The 21675-nt window shown below is 33.8% G+C and overlaps 1 protein-coding gene across 1 annotated transcript in view; it reads left to right on the forward strand.

Moving 5' to 3' along the window:
• BMT2 (base methyltransferase of 25S rRNA 2 homolog) overlaps positions 1-21675 on the forward strand; it is a 102469-nt gene that overhangs the window by 40568 nt on the left and 40226 nt on the right. The window contains exon 3 of the mRNA XM_021079235.2: positions 972-1142. Coding sequence (XP_020934894.1) covers positions 972-1142 — 171 coding nt within the window. The remainder of the gene's footprint in view (positions 1-971; positions 1143-21675) is intronic.

Raw genomic sequence — 21675 nt, forward strand, 5'->3', positions numbered from 1 at the left:
ACTTAATTCTTTAAGTGTGTATCTCCTGTCATACTGTAAGCTCATGGGCCAGAGGCAGATCTTACCATCTTTGTTTTTTTTTCCTTTGAGTTTCTTGGTTTTAGTAGCTAATAAGTGTTTTGAGTTGATTCTGTGGTTCATGTTTGCTACACATGTGGACTTGGCACCCTTCTATATTCACCCTAAAATTATACTAGGTATGAATAAAAATTTTTAACATTATGCCAGTCATTAATTTCTGATTCTGAATAGCAACCTGATACAGGTTAAACTATATGAACTTAAAATAATACTTCTTGAAAAGTTTGCATTTTAATATTCATTTATATTATAAGAATTGGGACAAGCAGGGAATGGTTTGTTGTTGGATGGGAATAATTTCCAAGCATTATAAAAACCACCGTTATATTCAAACCTTTGTTCTCCCTGAATGGATACCTTTATAATATGATATCAGTTTTACCTGAACTAGATTTTTATGTCCTTCTTTCAGAGCAAATAGCAGGATTCTTATTATTTGGCAACCTGACTTTATGACTCTGTTTTTATAAACCAAGAGGGATCTGAAGAACAACTGTATACTACCAGCAAAGCTGGCACAGAATTAACTGTGTCTGCTATTCTTTTGGGATGCTGTCAATGAATAGCAGAGTTATTTAAACTTTTCTGGAGTAACTAAGTAAACTTTTCTGTTTTAGCTAAGAATAAAGTTCAGCAGAACATACAGGCACATTGTAGTTCTGAAAAAACACTTTTAATTTATTAAACATAATATATGATCATGCTATATCATGTGGTAACTTAAAAAAATTGAAAGTGCTACAGATGCTAAAACTTACCTCTGTATGACACTTTTAAAATAGGAAACTAATTTAGAAGTTTCCCATTTTGTTTAATAAAGCTAATGTTTTGCTGTTTTATTTTACATTCATACCTATTATTTTAAAATATAACTTCATTTTGCCTTGTAGTGTGTGCAGAGAATATTTCCAAAATGGTGGGAAGAGAAAAGCGCTTGAAAAAGATGAAAAAAGAGCAGTACTCGCCACTAAGACCACTCCAGCCTTAAATATGCATGATTCTTCTAAACTTGAAGGTCATTTAACTAACCTCAGCTTTACAAACCCTGAATTTATAACTGAGTAAGTACATTTTTCCTACTTAGATGATTAACATTATCTAGGATAATGTTTATTCTATTGCAGTCTGAGAGAATACTTTCTATAATTTAAATATTTCTAAATTTGTTAAGGTGTGTTTTATGTCTGGAACATGGCTATTTGGTAAATGTTTTTGGAAAAAATATAAATACTGTAAGATCATATGGTATTTGCCTTTTCATGTCTGACTTAGTGTAACGACCTCAAAGTCCACCCATGTTGTAAATGTCAGGATTTTGCATTTTTTTGTGGATAAATAGTATTTCAACGTGTGTGTTATTATAACCCAAGTAATTATTAATAGTATTAAAATTATTTGTATACCCTAGTATCAGAATAAATTTGTGGAATCAAGTAATATTTCGTTAACCTCTTGAAAATGTTAAACTTGAATAATTCTAGAAATATTCCTGATAGACACTGAAGTATAACCATGAAAATAAAATGAAATTAACCTCTCAAAACAGATACAAACCTGTAGATATCAACATAACATTATCTTTAGTTACTTTGATTTTATACCATGTTGAAATATTACCTAGTTAGGTATAAGCAGTTTAATTTAAAACTTAAACACCTTTGATTAGTTCTGAAGGAAAGGATCTTTACCTTTATTTAAAGGTTACTACAAAGCTTACAAAGCATAATGGGTTACTAAGCATCTTATAACTCAGGTGTTATGAACCTTATAAATATTTTAAAAATATTGACCAGTTTAAGAAATTATATAGTTACAGCGCTATCAAAAACACTGGAAAATATCAACCCTTGAATTTCCGTATCGTTCTTATTTTATTATGCTTTATAGTCTCTGTTTCATTGTTGAGAATACCTTGTTTGTTGACTCATTGTTATATTTTCCTTTAATTCTTTAAACATGGTTTCTTTGAACCCTATGAACCTTTTTTATAATAGCTGATTTGAAGTCTTTGCTAAAAACTTTGCTAAAAAATATAAAAATTTTATATTTTTTCAACATGAAGTCTTTCAACATTTGGGCTCACTCAGAGTCTGTTTATTTACTGCTCTTGTTCTTTCTTTCTTTCTTTGGTCTTTATAGCGCCATATCCGCAGCATATGGAAGTTCCCGGGCTAGGGGTCCAATCAGAGCCATAGCTGCCTGCACCACAGCCTCAGCAACTCAGGATCTGAGCCACATTTCCAACCTACATACAGCACAGCTCATGGCAATGCCAGATCCTTAATCCCTGAGCAATGCCAGGGATTGAACCTTCATCCTCATGGATTCTAGTCGGGTTCGTTACCACTGAGCCACAGTGGGAACTCCTACTGTTCTTTTTCTTGAATGTGAGCTACACTTGCCTGTTTTTTTAATTCATGTCTCATAATTTTTTGTTGAAAATTCTCCAGTATATTTTTGATAATATATTTTAAAAACTCCCATTTTGGGTTTTTTCCCCAGAGACGGTAGTGGTAGTAGTTTTTAGTAATCTGCTAGCAATCAATCTGTGGGATCTGTTTCCGTAATAGTTTGTACATTACTGTTATTTTTATTTTTTTAGGCTGGTTTCCTAGGGTTTGCACCTGTGTCTGCGTAGACTGGTAGTCAATGATAGGCCCAAGATTGTGTTCAAACCTCTCCAGCCTATCTGGCTTCCACCCTCTGCCAGTGAATGTGTGTTGATTTGGGAGTACATTTAAAATTCAGGCAGCTTTCAAGTTGGCCTCATCTTTTGCTTTTCACCGGGCCCTCATGTATCTCCCATGTGTATTCATTTAGCTTCCCAATCAGCTAAGGCTGTGTGGAAAGCTTATCTAGCCCCTTTATGCTCCTCTCATTTCCAGGATCATTGTGAAATTCCTAAATTTCTGACCAGTCTTCCAGTCTGCAGTTCAGCCCAACTGTAGCCTGACGCTCTCATAGCTGCTGACTTTTCCTGTTTGTTTCTTACCAAGTTTGATTCTTTTATTGACAGTGCTCTCTGGGTTTTTCATCTTTTGTTAAATCCACTTGGCCCATTTCAGCAGTGAAGCTACTGTTTTTTCATAGCCAGCCGTATCCTCAAACAAACTCCATACCAACTCAGCAAGGGATGGGTAATGAGAGTGGCTTCAGGCAAAGACACCACAGATCCCCACTGTTGTTAACCTAGGTTCAGCTGGTTTTCCTGAATAAACACGTCTTAATAGTGTTTGCCTTTGTTTGAGCCCTAATGGTTGGTTGTTTTGATGATTGTGTTTCGTTGTAGCTGTTTCTTGAAGAATGGATTTGCCGTCTTCTCTCCTGCCACTGGTTTAATTTTAAAAGAGAAAAAATTAGTTTTAAGCGTTTAAAGCAAATATAATTGTTATAGGTCAGGATTTCCTTAGTATTGAAATTAAACATTGAAACATCATAGCCTAGGATGGCTAGGTTTAGAAGGTCTTCATTTCAGAAACTGTAGCGTTTGGCCCCAACATGTGTATATAGACTCATTCTTCCCACTCCTCCTACCATATTGTAGCCTGTATTCTAATCTCTTAAAACAATTTAAATTCCCCTAGTAGTACATGTTTGTTCTCATTTTCTGGCAGTTGCAAATGCATTATATCCTCTTTCTGATCAACTATTGCTATATAATATTAGGCTATATTTGATACATCTTCCTTCCCTTCTTGAACTTAACTTGAGCTTCTCAAAAGAATTTATACTCTGGTACCAATATCAAACCTTTTTATACCTCTAATTATAGTACTTATATTGTATTAAAATCAGTATTGTATATTTTTCTGATCACAAGTGAAATAATACCACAGTATAAAATATTTCACATGTAGAGAAGATTATAGATGTGGAAAAATTATTGCTCAATACTGGTTACATTTAAGTGCATTTCTTTCCAGTCTTTTTAATTGTTTTCTTACACAATAGGGATCATGTAGTTTAAAAATTTTTGTGTAAACTGATCTTCCAATGTGTTAAAACACTCATTACTCATTCTTCATGTTATTTAATTAATTTATTTATTTTTCAATTTTGGCCACCCCATGGCATATGGAGCTCCCCGGGCCAGGGATCAGATCTGAGCTGCAGTTGTGACCTAAGCCACAATCATGGCAATGCCAGATCCTTAACCCACTGTGCTGGGCTGGGGATCAAACCTGCGTCCCAGCATTCCCAAAATGCTGCCGATCCCATTATGCCACAGCAGGAGCTCCTGCATTATATTATATCTACCACCATGTGTGTCTATATTAAGTATTCCTCAATACAAAATAATACGCAGTTTTCCCAAAGAGAACCTCTTGTTCTCTTATGCAGACACCCTTTTAGAGAAGTAGATGAAATAGTCAAAGGTCAGATGTTTACTCTCTTTATTTATAGATATTATTATATAGAAGATTGTATCCATTACTATTGAAATCTGCTTGACTTCTGACTTTGGATAACAAGTTTAGATAGCAAAGGTTATCTTTTTCCCAGTTTTATCTCAAAATCATTTTGATTTCTGGGCTCAGATGGTGAGGGCTCATATAGCAAAAATATCTTGGGTTTTTTTTTAATTTACATTTTATGAAAACCAAAAATATTTTACTACTAGAAACACTTTTTAAAGTCATCTATCTCTCAAAATTGAGATGTAATTTTTTTGAGTCTTTACTATGTATAAGTACTTACTTTGCTGCCTTTTAAAAAGTATAGTTTTTTTTCAAAACATTTATCAAATATACCATATTCTGGACATATATTAGAAAAGAAGGAAAATGTAAAATCAATAATAGAAGCTTCTAACTTAGGAAACCAGAAAAACAAGAGCAAATTAGATCCAAAGTAAGCAGGGAAAAAGAAATAATAAAAATTAGGGCAGAAATTAATGAAATTGAAAACAGGAAAACCATAGAAAAAATCAGTGAAACTGAAAGCTGGTTCTTTGAAGGTCAGTAAAATTGGTAAACCTCTGGTCAAGCTAACCGAGAAAAAAGAAACAAATTACTCATGTTAGAAATGAAGGAAGGGCTATCACTACTGATCCCATGGACAGTAAAAGGATAATATAAGAATATTATGAATAACTCTATATGCACAAATTTGGTAACTTAGATGAAATGGACCAGTTCCTTGAAAGATGCAATCTACCAAAACTCACACGAAGAGAAATAGATCATCTGGATAGGTCTGTATTTATTAAGTTAAATTAATAATGAATAGTCTTCCAAAACAGAAAGCACCAGGCCCAATTGGTTGCACTGATGAAATCTACTGTTAAAAAAAGAATGACACCAATTCACTATAGTATATTTCTGAATATAGAATCAGAAGGAGTATTTCTTAATTCATTCTGTGAGGCCAGCAAAATATAGTTTAAGATGCTGAACCAGTCTTCCCCTTTCCCAAACTAACATAAAAAAGAAAATTTTAAAATAAAGGAAAATCATATAAAATCAGAAAAATGAGATTCATTCTGTGATATTCTTTTATTTGCCAAGGTAGAAATATGGCATATATCTTTCATAATACCTTCCAAAATCCATGATAATCATAGTTAGTTGGATCTTTCTTACAGAGCATGGACTTAGCTTCAGAAACGTTTTTACATGGCACTCTGAGAAACTGTTACCAATTAATCAGTCAGTATAAGAGAAAAAACTCATCTTCCATTTATGTCCATTGCATTGTTGCTGTTGTAGGACCCACAATTTTGACTCTTAAGTCTCTTAGCAGCTAAGCCAAAGCTTTGAATAAGATCATTTTAGTATTTCCTTTTTTGTGAGAATTGTTTATGTCATTTGTTCAGTTAAGTATGGCAGTCTTTAGTATATCAATCTGTTTGAACTCTTTAGTAATCAGAATATTACTTGATATTTATAGTTATCAGAGTGGGAGCTTAACACATGCTTCATGGGTAAAACAGACAGATGGACAGGAAAATGTAAGAAGAAAGGACAATGGTAGGACAGTACAATCAGGTGTTTTTAATTATCTACTTGATATTAGGTAATTGGTGGAGAAAAGGGGGAAGGATGAGGGGGCATTGAGCAAAGAGAAAGACTATGTATTAGATGGTCATTGCCAATCCAGGAGTCTTACTATAGGTCTTATCTCTATTCTGCCTAAAGTAGTAAGATAATTGGACATATTCTTAAAAGTTTTGGGCCACAGAGAGAATATAATACATGATGATAGGTAATATCTTATAAAGAGGACCTGATTAGACATATTAACGCTGGTTTTGAGAGTTTGGTTTATAATAATGAAACACTAGTTTTTAATACTATATGTTCTTTTTTTCAAGTTTTAGCACTTGATTTCTATTCAGTTTTAGCATTTTTTATATTCTTTGGCTTTTAATGTTGAAGTGTATCCTAATAACTAAAAGATAATCAGCATAGTAAATGAGGAAGCTACATATCTTTTGAACATAATTCAGTATATAGATGAAAAATTTGTTTCAGTAGTGCTTTTCAGATATTTTGCTTTTAGTTTAAAATGCATTATGTATTAATCAAATACAGATTTGAACCTGGAAGTAAAATTCATCTATTTTACTGTCACACCAGATGGTTAAAATGATTACAAACATCAAATTTGAAATTTTAGTTATATTAAGTCCCATTTAAAGCCATATATGCTATAATATTTTAAAGCTATATATATCTCTATATATCGGAGGTTATGAATAAGCTAAATGCTAATAATTCATGGTTATTAGTTCTTCCTTTTTAAGAAGTTAGTTACTTTCCCAAAGCGCTGGCTCAGAGAATATCTAACATACCTGAGTCTTCTTTTCTTTATAAAAGTAAAATAATGCTGTAGGGTCTTATATTAAAAAATAGGAAGAACTATGTATAGAAACCCCAAAGCTTTCAGGTAATGACCCAAACTATTGAATGTTGAAAATGAAAGTAATGATAATTATATTGGTTCAAAACATAATTTCAGTAACAGCAGCACTATTGGCAAATTGTCTTGAGAAGAATACCATGATCCAGACCTCTATGATCTGTTTATAAAGGAAAATGCCAGTAAAGATTGCTACCTAAAAGAAATTATTATTTTTAGTAACTGGAATTGAACCTAAATTGATCTAATAAAAATATAAAGCTAATTAGACTTATGTGAAATTAGAGAAAGATAACTTAGGAAATAGACTTTGGTATTTGAACTAACAAATTACCATTTTCTAATGAATTATTTAAAGCCTAATAAAATTCTTCCTTAAGCAAATATCAGTGAATGTTACTCATTTAATGGGGGTGGCAGAGTCATGTGCTATTACCTATTTTATAAGTCTTATGGGTAATTTATTGGTTATTGACCATCAACTTCTGTGTTCTCCTTATCACTGCAGTGTTATCTTTAAAAAATAAATCAGGAGTTCCCATCGTGGCTCAGTGGTTAACGAATCCGATTAGGAACCATGAGATTTTGGGTTTGATCCCTGGCCTTGCTCAGTGGGTTAAGGATCTGGTGTTGCCGTGAGCTGTGCTGTAGGTGGCAGACGTGGCTCAGATCCCGCGTGGCTGTGGCATAGGCCAGCAGCTACAGCTCCTATTGGACACTGGCCTGGGAACCTCCATATGCCACAGGAGTGGCCCTAGGAAAGATAAAAAGACAAAAATCAGTCACTCAATCTTCATCTTAGTACATGTGCTATAAGGCCACATCCTTTTATCAGTCCATTTACTTGTCCTTTCTTAATAGCAGTATATCCCCCATCTTGCCTCTTAAATGCTAGTCCTGGGCTCACTACTCTTCATTTTCATATCCTCTCATGGCGGCTTAATTTACATAGATAGTTTAGCTCACCAGGTGAAGGCTGAAGATACCAAATCTGTATCTCCAGTTAAGAGCTCTGAAATGACCTTTATATTATCTAGGTGCCTACTAAACTTCTCTGTGTTAATAGCATGAGATATCCTTGTGTCATGACCAAGCTAATTTTCTCCTTTCTTTCTCTCTGAACCACCCCAATCTGTTCCTCTTCCATTGTTTCCTGTTTCATTAAATGCACCTGTGTGCCTACCTAGAAGCTTTTTTTTTTTTTTTTTTTCACTTTTTAGGGCTGTACCTGTGGCATGTGGAAGTTCCCAGACTATGTGTTCAATCAGAGCTACAGCTGCCAGCCTACACCACAGCCATAGCAATGCAGGATCCGAGCCGCATCCGCAACCTACACCACAGCCCACGGCAATGCCAGATCCTCAACCCACTGAGTGAGGCCAGGGATGGAACCCACATCTTCATGGTTCCTAGTCGGCTTTGTTAACCACTGAGCCACAAAGGGAACTCCTAGAAACTTTTAAGTTTCTTGACTCCTTCCCCATCTCACTTCCCACATCTAGTTAAATCACCATCAGTTCCAAGTTCTTGGTACCACTTCCTTATTGCTCACCAGGGCAATTACAATAGGCTTCTATTTCCAGTCTAATTCCAGTTCATTCTCCACAGTTCAACTTGAGAGTTTTTTCTGAAACATAAACTTGATAATGCCAACTCTCTTACAGTGTTACTGTTACGGTATTTTCTTTTGCTTTTGAGATAAAATGTAGGCTCCTTAATACAACATTTAAAAATCCTTCATTATTAACTTTTGTGTCCCTCATTTTCTTAGTACCTTTTCTTTTTAACTGTATGACTCAATAATACTGATCTTCCTTTCATTCATATAGAATTCCAGCACATGCCTGTTGTTTTTCCTTGTGCCTAGAACATTCTTTCCGAGCCCATTATTCAGTCCTTCACCTGGATAATTTCCCATTAATCCTTACATGTAGTCGTAAACATTTAACACTGCAAGGAAGAACTTCTTTACTCCCAGGCTTGGTGTCATCAATAAGGTTATATACTCCTCTAACACTCCTTCTCTCTCAAAGTATGATTCATGGATCTCTAAGAGTTTCTGAGGCCCTTTTGGGGAGGTCTATGGATTCAAAGTATTCCATGTCAGTATTAAAATATGACTTCCTTTTTTTTAATCATGTTGCTGTTTGTATTGCTAGTTCAGAAGCAATGATGGATAAAGTTGCTATCAACTTAGCACAAATTATGGCAGTGAAACCAAGTTATATTAATAGTCATTGTATTCTTCACCATGAACCACATATTTTTTTTAAAAAGGGCACTTTCAACTTTTGTCGGTGATAAAGCTTAAAATTTACAGATTTTATTAAATTTAACTTTTAAGTAGTTATCTTTTTAATGTCATGTGATGAAATGAGAAGTATACAAAAACATACTAAAGCATGATGTCATGATTTTTCACCTATTATCTACCTTAGCCAGACATTAGAGATTTGCCAAAAATGACACACATCTCATTAATCTCTTTATTTTGGAAAATGTAATTCTTTTTCAAAAAATGTAATTTTGGTAGCTTATGATGATATTATTGTTGCTGTTTTTATGAATTTAAAAAATTTTTCTCAGCCGTAATATTTATACAGTGAATTTCAATTGATATAACCCACATAAGCAAAAGTTCTTTGAGGTCTTCAGTAGTTTTTGAGAGTAAAAAAGGATTCATAGAACAAAAAGTTTGAAAATCCATGCTCTAACACAGTGTATTTTCCTTATTCTGTTTATGGTTTGTCTTTCCTCTTCACATTGTGAACTCTGAAGAAAAGGTCCACATCTACTTTGTGGGTAACTCGGCTCCTAGCACAGTGTCAGCATGTACAAGGCACCTAATAGATATTTGGCAAATTAATGAATTCAGTAGCATATGTTTATTATTATTGTTGCATATGGTTGCAAATGTAAGTCTAGAGCTAAGAAAAAAATTAATCAAAAATATATTTAGAATTATCTGCATTTGCTGTTTATTTTGATTGTTGGAACTACATGATATCATATGAATATACAGATTATTACCTAATCAGTCTGGAGAAGGACTATAGAGTGGAAAGAGAGAAACCTCAATTATGAGACTTTAGGGAATGCTTTTGGGTAATTAGAATGAAAAGGAAACTTTAATAGACATAAGAGTTCAGAAGGATAATCATTCATTGGATACACATTGAGAGAAGTCCTTCAGGGGCTTATAGTAATGGTACTGTTAGGAGAAGCATAGTAACAAGTGAAAAGGAAAAATAGGATAATGTCTTTAGGGAAATTGAAGAGTTATCCCCAAGTGACTACAACACACATGTTATTTTGTATGTCTATAGAGTAAACTTTTTATTATCTTGAATGACTTAAATAAGAATATAACTGAATTTATTTTTACTGCTATACAACAGCATTTACTAAATTAGGGGATGGAAAGATACTAGCAGTTGGCTAAAGTCAGGGAACAGAAGATGTATGTGTATGTATAGAATTGGGTGGGTTGAAAGCAAATTGTGTTGTTCTTGCTGCAACTTGAAATTGTCACCTCCTTATCCTGAGGAGAATCACTTTCTTAGTAAAAAATCTCTTGTTTTGTACTTCTCCAAAGAAATACTTTATTCAAAAGTTTTATTCTTATCTCCCCATCTATAGATAATAAGTCTTTCTGCTCCATAGTTTTATTAATTTTTAAAATCACTCATTACACTCAGAATACATTTTCCATTAGTTAATTCCATAGTTCCTAGTTCACTGGGATAATTTGGTTTTTGGTATTGAACCTTAGAAAACATTTACTGATTTTATATGGAGTGTTGAAGAGTGATGATACTTATGTTTTCTTTGCCATTTTCCTTAAATTACTTGCATTTTGCTAAGTATAATTAATTATTTGTCACTTTGTCATTTTGATATGAAAGTGTCAAAATATTCCTGTGATAGCTGTTATGGTTAAGGATAGTACTATGCAGATTTTAACTATTTATGCTGTACATGTAGTAATGGTTTTCAGAGAATTCAGAGAAAGTATATTTCATGCTAGAGTATTATTGAACATACATGGGTTCTTCATTGTCTTATTTTGAAGTGTCCTAACACTTATTAAGAGGGAAAATCAATTGAGACAAATTTTAACTGGTGGAATGCTAATTTCTATAATTTTAATTTGTTACACTAAATACAGTGATCATATGCCATGGATTGTCTTAAACGGTATTGGTTTATGCTTGTTAATAGCGCTTCCTTTTATTTTAAGAAGCATTGCAGTTTGCACTATAAACTATATGATGACCCTTTCTGTAAAAACACAGTATAACCGTAGCTCAGTTAGAATGTACAATAAGAAAAGACAGATTTAGAGAGTAGACAAAGGAGATATAAATAAGTAAACATACAACCTTTCAGATTGCTCCACTTCCCCCAACAATAAAAACTGGGTAATTTTTTTAATGGCCTAAAAGAGCAAGCAAACAAAAAAGATTGAGACTATTGGAATTGAAAACATTGAGTCTGAAAGTCTGTAATTGAATGACAGAAGCAGTGACTAGCAGGGTGAAGTGTTAAGTAGCCCCAGCAACCAAAACACTTAGGCAGGTGTATTTTCAGTCATTCAAAAAATAATATTTACTGAATTCTGTTCTATTTCTAGGCTAGTTAACATGGAAAATAGAAGAAGGTAAGATTTTTGAAAACACAGCATAATACCAAGGGAGATAAATGTATGTAAAAGTATTAGGTGGCTTAGTTTACATTTACTTCAACTTCATATTTCTATATTTGTTACTCTTGGTTGCTTACTTAGTAGTTTGCAAGAATAGAGTGTTCCTAGAGCAAAGCCATTATTTTCCATGTTTTGCTTTTGAATATTAACAATATTATATAGTCAAACAAATTGACTCATTTGCATTTTAATTTAAATGTAGTTCTTTTATGGTAAGTATAGGAAAAATAGATCTTGTGCTTTTCAGAATTATTAGGCCATGTTTTATGATTTATCCAACCAGGAATATTATTCTAAAAATATTTTTATACGTCCAGATAATATACGGTAGCAAGGAAAAAAATGCGAAACAGACTGATTTCATTTGCCGTCTCGGTGTACTAAATGGCATTGGACCTGTAGACACTTTAACCTCTTTGTGGACAGGTACTCTTCATACATTGAAAGTTCCTTAGAAAATATTTAAAAGAGTCAGATGGATTCATATAAGATAGTTGGACAGTTGTAAAAGGTCTATTATTCCCATTCCCTTAAAAGATAAAAGAAAATTCTTAATTATATCTCATGCTTTAATCAGCATTATACATCAATATATTACAATATATTTCCAGTATGTTATACATGTTCTTTAATAATGATAAAATTGAGGACACAGTTTAATTTTAGCCTCTCACATACCTGGTAAGCATGAAACTGGGAGGTTGAAAATTCACTGCTTTAAGCAGGCTTAATGAATTTTATCTCTGTCTCAGTTGTACTAAAACTGATAACTAAGCTTCTTATTATGGTGTCATTTTAATTTTCCAATTATTTGTGTGAAATAATGGACAGTGCAGTAAGTAGTATAAATATTGATGGCATATGCAGGGGAAAACATGAAGCCCAGTTGTTAAATACCTTCATCTGGTGTTATTAACAGTTTCCCACTTTGCTTACAGTCTCATTCTTTTAAGAAAGTGTAGTTGTAACATTGTTTAAAGGCATGTTTAAGAAGGAAAAAATAAAAGTATGGATAAATTTGAAGACTGTTGTTAAATAAAACAAAGAAAGGAAATATAATACTCTTCTGAGATCTAGTACTTATGCCTGGACAGGATCTGTAGTTCGAGACCTGTAGGGTTAGAGTCTTTGGCTTTTTAAACCTTCTGCCATGAAACTAAAGGGGAAACTGCTATTTAAAGAGATAATATAGGAACTGAAACTCTGTAATCAATAAACACCTACCTTCCTGGGTTTCAGCCCACTCCCTCCTGACCTCTTATGTTTCACCAGGCAGCAGCTATTAGCCACAGGCTGCTGATCACTGGAACTTACTGCCTCACTTGGCTTATGGAGACTGAGTACCTGAAGATCTGCCAAAATCAGAGCTGGAATATTTAGATTAGTCACAGTGTTGCACAAAACTCCAAAGTGTTTCCCTGTACCAAATTTAATAACGCATTATTACTAAGTTTATTCTTAAAATATTGATAATGCCCAAATTAGTTGTATTGGGTGGTAACTGTATATGGAAGAGGGAATAGATGCTTCAGTTGCTAAATCATGTATTATTTATGTTTTTTTTTTAAAAGTGGTAGTCCTCATGTAGTACTTTGTATTTATTTATTGTGTATATTTCCCATTCTCCCTCAGTTCAGCCCTACTTAAATAATATATGACATTCATGATACTTTATTTATGCAGCAGTTACCTAAATTATTTTCCCACTGTGTAAATTTAAGAACAATACTACTGTATCATCAACACCTATGGAATACCTAGCACATAACAAGTACAGTATATATCTGAATAAGTGAAAGAAAAATATGGAAACATTTGAGTAATCTAATACAGAAAGTACAAGGGAATTGCTTTACTTTAGGAGAGTATTTTAAAATTAAGAGTGTGGCCTTAAGAACATGACCAGAGAAGAAATGTGAACCTCAGGTGGAAGCCTTTTTTGAAATATGTCAGTTGATAAAGAACCTTAAATAGCTGCATTCTTTTCTACCTCAGTTTTCCAAAGCAGTGGTGGTTGGGTTTCAAAAAAATGTTGTTACCTGTGTTAATTTCTACCTAATCCAATAAAGATAGTCAAAGCATAGAACTTTTAAACTATAAATATGAGTGTAGAGTAGCAAGATATTTCAGAATTACATTGTCTAAGGCTTTAGGCAATATTTATTTGCTTTAAAAACCATTTAAGAGGAAAAGTGTATTCCTCCCAAGATCTCTGTACTGCCATGGATTAACTGTAGATTGAATACCTGTTCACAAGAGGTAGAAACAATTTTGAAAACCTGGGAAGGTATGTTTGTGTGACAGAATTCATAGTATTCTAAGTAAATTACTGTGTCATACAATCAGAAGAGAACCTGTGTCTGTCTAAAGGACAAGCTTTCTTTAGGCTTTAGTAGTAGTTGAGAACTTTAAAAAAGGATTAGAGAATTATAGAAGAGTGAAGTTATTCACTTAGTAACTGCCCCAGGGTCATTATAATATTCCTAATCATTATAATTTTCCAAATCATTGTACTAGTGTGTAAAACTTCATAAGGACAAATGTTTGAACGCTGTTATTTTCTGCTATGATTTGGGGGCTTAATACAGTAACCTTGCACATAAACAAACACAATAAATCAGTGAATGAATGGATTCTGTTAGAAGGGACTGTAGAATTCATTTTAACCAAAATCTCAAGTAGTGCCAATTTCATGATTAACTGTGGCTTTAGAACAAAGATAATTTAATGAGGTTAGAAATGGAACATTAGTAGTACTCTGCTTATTTTCTTTTTATCCCTATGAGATCTTTTCAGTTCTGTGTACCATTGAGTAAGGCAATTTTGGCCCCAAACATTTTGAGTAGAATGGAGCGATAAATACAGCAGATTATGACTGATCTCGAGGAGTAAAACAAAGGACTAAAATGTTAGCAGTAGACTAAGAAAATGTTTTTAAAAGATGGGGGTGGCAGGTGTATATGACACTTTATATCTTTAGAAAACAATGGTGGTAGTCTAATATCTGTACTATTTGGCTTCTTACCTAGTTAATAAAAAACTGTTATATCTAGTTTTAGCAGACTTGTATTTAACCACTCTGAGTAAAGATGAGATCAGTTCAAGTAATTGCCATGGAATGCGCCTTCATACACAAAAATGAAGAAGGAGAAAGGGAGAATTTTTCAGTGTCACAGATTAGAAACCTAAAAAAAAAAAAAAATAGAAGAGTCAGATATATAACAAAATGTGACAGTGAGAGAAAAGACCAACTGTCTTAGAGAAAAGCAGCAGGATTATTCTAGAGACGTAAGTATTTTTTTTGGTAGGGGCAGAGCCCTTGTATATCTTTTAAAATGATTGGTAGTTATGATAAATACCCCTAATGTCAAGAAAAGATTATGTTCATTTAAGTCACTTTTAAGGAGACAGATAAGACTCTGTTAACTCTTAGAAGATTTCCATTCCATATAAAATATATTCTCACTCATACACTAGACCCTTGCCTTTAAAGAATCATGCCCTATCATAAAATTTTGTGTTGTTAAAAAATACTGAAGTGTAGATTACCAAAAAAAATGTTTATTTCATAAATAATAGATGAGATAATTGAAATAAAAAGTATTTTAAAATATCACTTAGAAAAAAAATATCACTTTAGGACAAGGTCATGAGTGAATATAAATATGCATTTCAGTTAACTTTATTTATAATTTTGAATTTATCCAATTTCTTGCCAGATCTGATTTAGTCTTTTTTTTTTTTTTTTTTGCTTCAGTAGCTAAAAAGTGTTTTATTAGGGGAGCTCCGGTCGTGGCGCAGTGGTTAAAGAATCCAACTAGGAACCATGAGGTTGCAGGTTTGGTCCCTGCCCTTGCTCAGTGGGTTAATGATCTGGCATTGCCGTGAGCTGCGGTGTAGGTTACAGACGCGGCTTGGATCCCGCGTTGCTGTGGCTCTGGCATAGGCCGGTGGCTACAGCTCCGATTCGACTCCTAGCCTGGGAACCTCCATATGCCACGGGAGCGGCCCAAGAAATAGCAAAAAGACAAAAAAAAAAAAAAAAAAAAAAGTGTTTTATTAGGAATAAAAGTGTCAGATCTGTTTTTTTGTAACTCCCTCGTATTTGCATTTTTAGGTTATCTTCAATTTTAAGTTTCTTTACCAGGAATCTTGATAAGCTACTGTTTCATGAGGCTTCGTTTAATTAAAACTAATAATTCAGTCTATCTATTGACTTACCTGGGGGCAAGGAAACTCAATATGTTGTGGTATGCTGCTAGGGAATAGTAGGGATATGCCACTGATACTCCTCCATGTTTTGGAACTCACTCTCATCTAGAATTCAGGTAACCCTATGCAAAAACAGGAAGCTTGACCACCAGATACAGGGACTCTGGGGGTATGTGTATTAGTCAGTGTTCTGCAGAGGAATAGAACCAATATAGTCAGTGGTTTTGTGTAGAGAGATTTATTTTAAGGAATTGGCTCACATGATTGTGGGGGCTGGCAGGTCCAAAATCTGTAGGGCAAGAGAGCAGGCTAGACACCCAGGGAAGAGGTGATGTTGCACTTGGAATCTAAAGGTAATCTGGAGGCAGAATTCCCACGTCCTCAGGTGACCTCAGTCTTTTTCTGGTAAGGCCTTCAACTGGATGAGGATCATGCACTTTTATAGAGGGTGCCTTCTCTACTCAGAGTCTTCCAATTTAAGTGTTAGTCTCATCTAAAAAATACCTTAACAGTAATACCTAGACTGATGTTTTATCAAATATCTCTGGGTACTGTAGTCTAGTCAAGTTAACATAAAATTAACCATTATAGGGCGTCAGTGTCAATTCCTATATCAGTGAAGCTTAATTTATTACAGAAATGAAAATCACAGATTAGTGTAAGTTCTAATATTGGCTTCCCATACTAAGAGATGAGTTTATATATTCCCCATTTTTAGGAACATGTAATGGATGCCCTTTACAAATAGCCTTACTTGTTAGAACTCAAAGAAAATATTTACAAATATTTAATTAAAAAATGAGCTTTCAGAAGTAAATGACTGACATATAGTAAAACTTCACTAATTTGAATGTCATGATTATTAATGACTCATCAAAAATTTATCTTTTTGCAAAGATAAATAAATTTTCAGACTAAAAAAGATAGATAAATTTTCAGACTAAAAAATCATTATAGACATTTAAAAAACATTCTTTAGTAATTTTACCATCTCAAAATTATTGTTACCTTCCACGTATATGTTATTTTTACATTGTTGCTTTCAAAATTCTGTTCCGTTTTCACCAGCACAGTAAACATACATGTCTTCTGTGGTCTTTATATTTATTTATTTTTAATAGTTGTAATAATAATTCATAAAACTCATGTTTGATATCTTCTGCCCTCTTGCCCTTAAGATAAAATTTATAATGACGTTGCAAATTAAAGGTATGAATATTTCAGTGCTCTTGCTAAACATTTCTATTTTGTTTTACTAAATGAGTTACAAAAGTTGCCACAAATAGTATTCAGGTTGTATAACATAAAAGCTCACCACATCCAAGGAGAAGCTATTCACGTGGTAGGCATATATACTGACTTAATTGAGAGTGGGGTGGTCTTGCCTCCTGCCCTACCTTGGAGCAGTGGGAGAGAACACCATTATTCATAAAACAGTACCCACACATTCAAAACATGGCTTGTTCTGTCCCAGCTATGCTGGCATCTCAATAGTCACCTCCCCTGCCCATTTGCTGCTATTAGAGGCCCAACATTTGCTCACATCCCACCCTGACACTGACATGCTTATCTTATTGGAGGTGCCATCGTGGTTGTAATAGGTTGCTAACAGTGTGTGTACTTCAGGATTTACAACATGTGTGACCCATGCATTTGCACAGCCAGGTTGCTTCTCTTGGCTTTGGAAAACCTCTCTGGGCAGTTATATACAAAATTAGTTTATATTGAATGCAACTTTTTCAAATAACTTTAAAACTGTCCTTTAACAAAAAATATGTTGTGCAGAGATGCCAGTATTACTTGGCTCATATTTGCTCCTTTTAATCCTTATAATAAACTCCAATTTCTTTTTTTTTTTTTTAACTTGTAGTTCAGGTATTAATTTCTACTGCCATTGTGATTTTTCTTCATTTTTAACATGAAATGAAGTTCTTCATTTTAACTGAATTTCCAAGTTAATTGTATACTTGTCTATATTTATGGCTTCAAAATAAGCAATATAGGATTCAAAGTGATCTATAAGGAGCTAGTGTGTACATATATATATGCACAGAAAGCTCTCAGTTCTTTTCCTGCCTCTATCTAACTGCACAAGCAAATATTCTGAATAAACTTCTAAAATTATTAGTGGCTAATATAAAGGCTTTTTTCCCCAAGTATGATGGGGTAGGCATAATTCTGAAGATGCCCACCCACCTCTTGCTGCCAAAATTTTCATTTCTTGTTTGTTCAGTCAAATAATAATCTAGGTACTGCTGTCAGGAGACTTTACAGATGTAATTAAGGTTACTAATCAGTTGGCGAAGATAGGAAGATTATTTTGGTGGCCCTAATCTAATTATGTGAGCCCTTAAAATCAGAGAACTTTTCCCAAATGTAACAGAAGAGGAGGGGAAGATTTAAAGTATAAAAAGGATTCAGCATTCTGTTATTAGCTTTAAATATGGGGTGGGCTGTGAGCCTTGATATACAGGTAGCTTCTAGAAGCTGAGCAGATAACAAGAAAACAGGGCTCTCAGTCCTACATCCCCATGGAACTGGATTCTGCCAACAACCTAAATGAGCCTAGAAGTGGATTCTCCTCTCACAGAACCCTCAAATAAGAGCCTAGACCTGCTAAAATCTAGGTTTCAACTTTATTACACCCTAGGCATGCCTGAACTTCTAACTCATAGAATTAGGTTGTGTTTTAAAGTTAAGCTTGTGGTAGTTAATCACAGTGATAAAAAGCTAATACATGAGATATAAGAACTTTACATTACTCATGTGTAACAGCCATTATTCTGTAATTACAATGATCATGCCCTTCTCTGATCTCTGTATATGGATTTTCTGGGTTATCTTTTTGGTTGTTTTTGTTTTTCAGATTTTTTGCTTAAAAAGTAGGTATTTATACTTTTTTCATGAATCCCCTATCTCTGATCTCAAAAGTTTCCCAGAGCAGTTTTGTAAAATAAGTAATACATAATTAAAAGAGGAGTCTATTAACAAAATTAATTTGGACATTAAGCTAAAATTATTTCTTAGTTATAGAGCTATTATATAGTCATATGCCTATAGCTCTTTAAAAAAGAGCTGCATATTTTCCACATTCATTGACCTATTGACAGAGGAGCATCTTGCATGACTATTTGATGAAATGCACTTCAGGAAAAATTGTCCCTTCAGCTATGAAATATTAATGCCATAAGCCAACGCTTGTCTTCTCTTTTCCTTGTTAAGCCTGACTTCATCTACTTAGTGTGGATTATTTAGCCCATAAACAACCTTTACTCACACACTTAATCTCCCTCCAATACGTTTTTTGCTCTTTGCTACCAAAATATGGAGGGGAAGCTGAAGTCTGGCCTTACACATTGCCATCAAAAGCAATAATCTCTAGCAGTCATAATTCCAAGGATTTGTGATATATATAGAAATGAAATGGATTGTACAAAATTCTAAGAATGACTTGCTAAATAAATAATAATAAGCCAAGTCTTTAATCAGAGTCAGTAGTTTTCTTTTTTAACCAATTTTTCTGTTCCTTTAAGAAGTGATTGAGACAAGAGGGCAGGTGGAACTAATGATTTTTATGTGATCCAAGGTATCTAGTAATAAATTCTACCCATTTATTTGTCATCTATTAGCCCCAAAAGTTGGCTTTAGCAAAGTTTCTCATGCATATGACTGTCATGAATTCAAGGAGTGACAGTGCTGTTTACATACTGACTCTCAAAAAAACATTTACTTATTTTTTCTGCTCAAGAAAATAGGTCAATGATTTCAACCACTTAAACCATAGAATCTTCTCTTCAGAGGAAACAGTTTACAACCTGGTCAAAGAGTATAGAAGTTGAAGACTTCTGATATCTCACATATCTACTTTTGCTGTCTCCTGAATGGACTCTGGAAAATACCTACAGACTTGGAGAGAGCACTTGGAAAAAAAAAAAAAAAATGTTGTAAACTGCATACTTAGGTAAATATTGCCAGGTTTTCTTAAGTAATGAGAAAAAAAAAAACTATGGTTTACAGCTCCCTCTTAATATGTCTTAAGAAGTTCAAGATGCTGTTGTTGACACTGGCAGCATGCCAGACAAAACTTTGTAGGAAATTCTTTTAAACTGCTTAACCAACAGAGTGGGAATTGAGAGAGTAAAGAAATATGATCTTGTATTTTAACTGTTTTAGAAAAAAGAACAAAGACAGTATTGAGTAAAAAACAGCATAGGAAATTTTTTTCTTTTTTGGGTCGCACATGTGGCATATGGAGGTTCCCAAGCTAGGGATTGAATTGGAGCTATATCTGCTGACCTACACCACAGCCACAGAAACGTGGGATCCGAGCCCTGTCTGTGACTTACACCACAACTCACAGCAACACCAGATCCTTATTAACCCCCTGAGCAAGGCCAGGGATAGAACCCGCGTCCTCATGGATGCTAGTCAGATTCGTTTCCGGTGAGCCATGACAGGAACTCCAGCATAGGAAATTTAAATAGAAAGTTATCATTTGAACAAGCCTATACATTTTTACATATAATAAGATTTTTCTTAACACTTTTGAAAAACTGGCAAATGAAGTTAGAAGACTATAAAATCTCAAGTTTTAAAAATGTTTTCAAATAATACAGTTTTAAGATTCTGTATTATTTAAGTTTTTCTGTCCAAAGAAGCAAAATGAAAATTTACTAAGGAATGTAAATAAACATTTCAAAGAGGCATTAAAATGTAGAGGAAACATAACAAACTTTCTAGCCAAACTTTGTTTTCTAATCAGTACATTTACTTCACAGAATGTAAATGAAGAGACTGCATATTTGCTGAAATTAGGAACCAGTCTAACTGTATTTCAATTAGCTGTCCTTTAGAAAATCAGTTGTTTCCTAACTAATCAGACTTTTGACCTGTTATATAGATTTTCCTTATCAGAAACTAATTTTTCCAAATATTTGCTTCAACAACATTAGTAAATTCAGCCATTCCTTTTTTGTTTTGATTCTCATAAAGTATAATATATTTTTTTCTCAGTCTCTTTGGGATCATATTTTGTATGTCCAAAAAGAAAATGGCTTTCAAGTATAGGGTTTACATACAGCCTAGTGCACATTTAGAAAAATGTGTACCGGTGCCCCAAGGTAGACTCCAGAGAGCATTAACGTATGCCAACAATGCTGCCATAGACCACAACATTTATCACAACTGTTTAATGAAATTACAATGTATGCATCACATTCCTTTTAAACATTCTTAATGATAGCAGATTGTCTACATTGGTTGAGTTTGGTGTTAATTTTTGAAGGTATGTTTCAGGAGACAATGATACAGCTATAAGAACCCCTGAGAAGGGCTATCTGAGGGTTATAGGTGTTTTAGAAGGGAATTTAAAGAGCATATATCCTAATAAAGAAAGCTCAGAATTAACTTAGAGAGGAGTTCACAGATTTACTCAATAGTTCTATCTCATATCCTGTGTTTGTGAATACTAAGTACTCTAAGCTGAAGTGAGAAATAATTATACTTTAATAGTATAGTCTAGGGATAAAGGACCATGTCTTTTTTTAGTCATTAAGTTCAGGGATTTTTTGTGATTAACTGAGGCAGCTTTCAGGAAAGAAAGAGACAGAAGAATATCTACTTGGTAACTTTTCTGTTCCCATGAAGACCAACTCTGCTTCTTAAAGTTGCATTCAAGATGTCTTTTCATATTTAAAGTTAATCGGAGAATACATGTAGGGATAACTTGATCCCCTTGCTGTACAGTGGGAAAATAATAAATAAATAAATAAATAAAGTTAATTGGCCTTGGAGTTCTCATCGTGGGCCAGCTGTAA

Source organism: Sus scrofa, chromosome 18, assembly GCF_054392235.1.
Source record: "Sus scrofa isolate SSC_HxYL_T2T_F1_AM1 chromosome 18, Sscrofa_HxYL_maternal_Yorkshire_Landrace_v2.0, whole genome shotgun sequence".
Lineage (NCBI taxonomy): Eukaryota > Metazoa > Chordata > Mammalia > Artiodactyla > Suidae > Sus > Sus scrofa.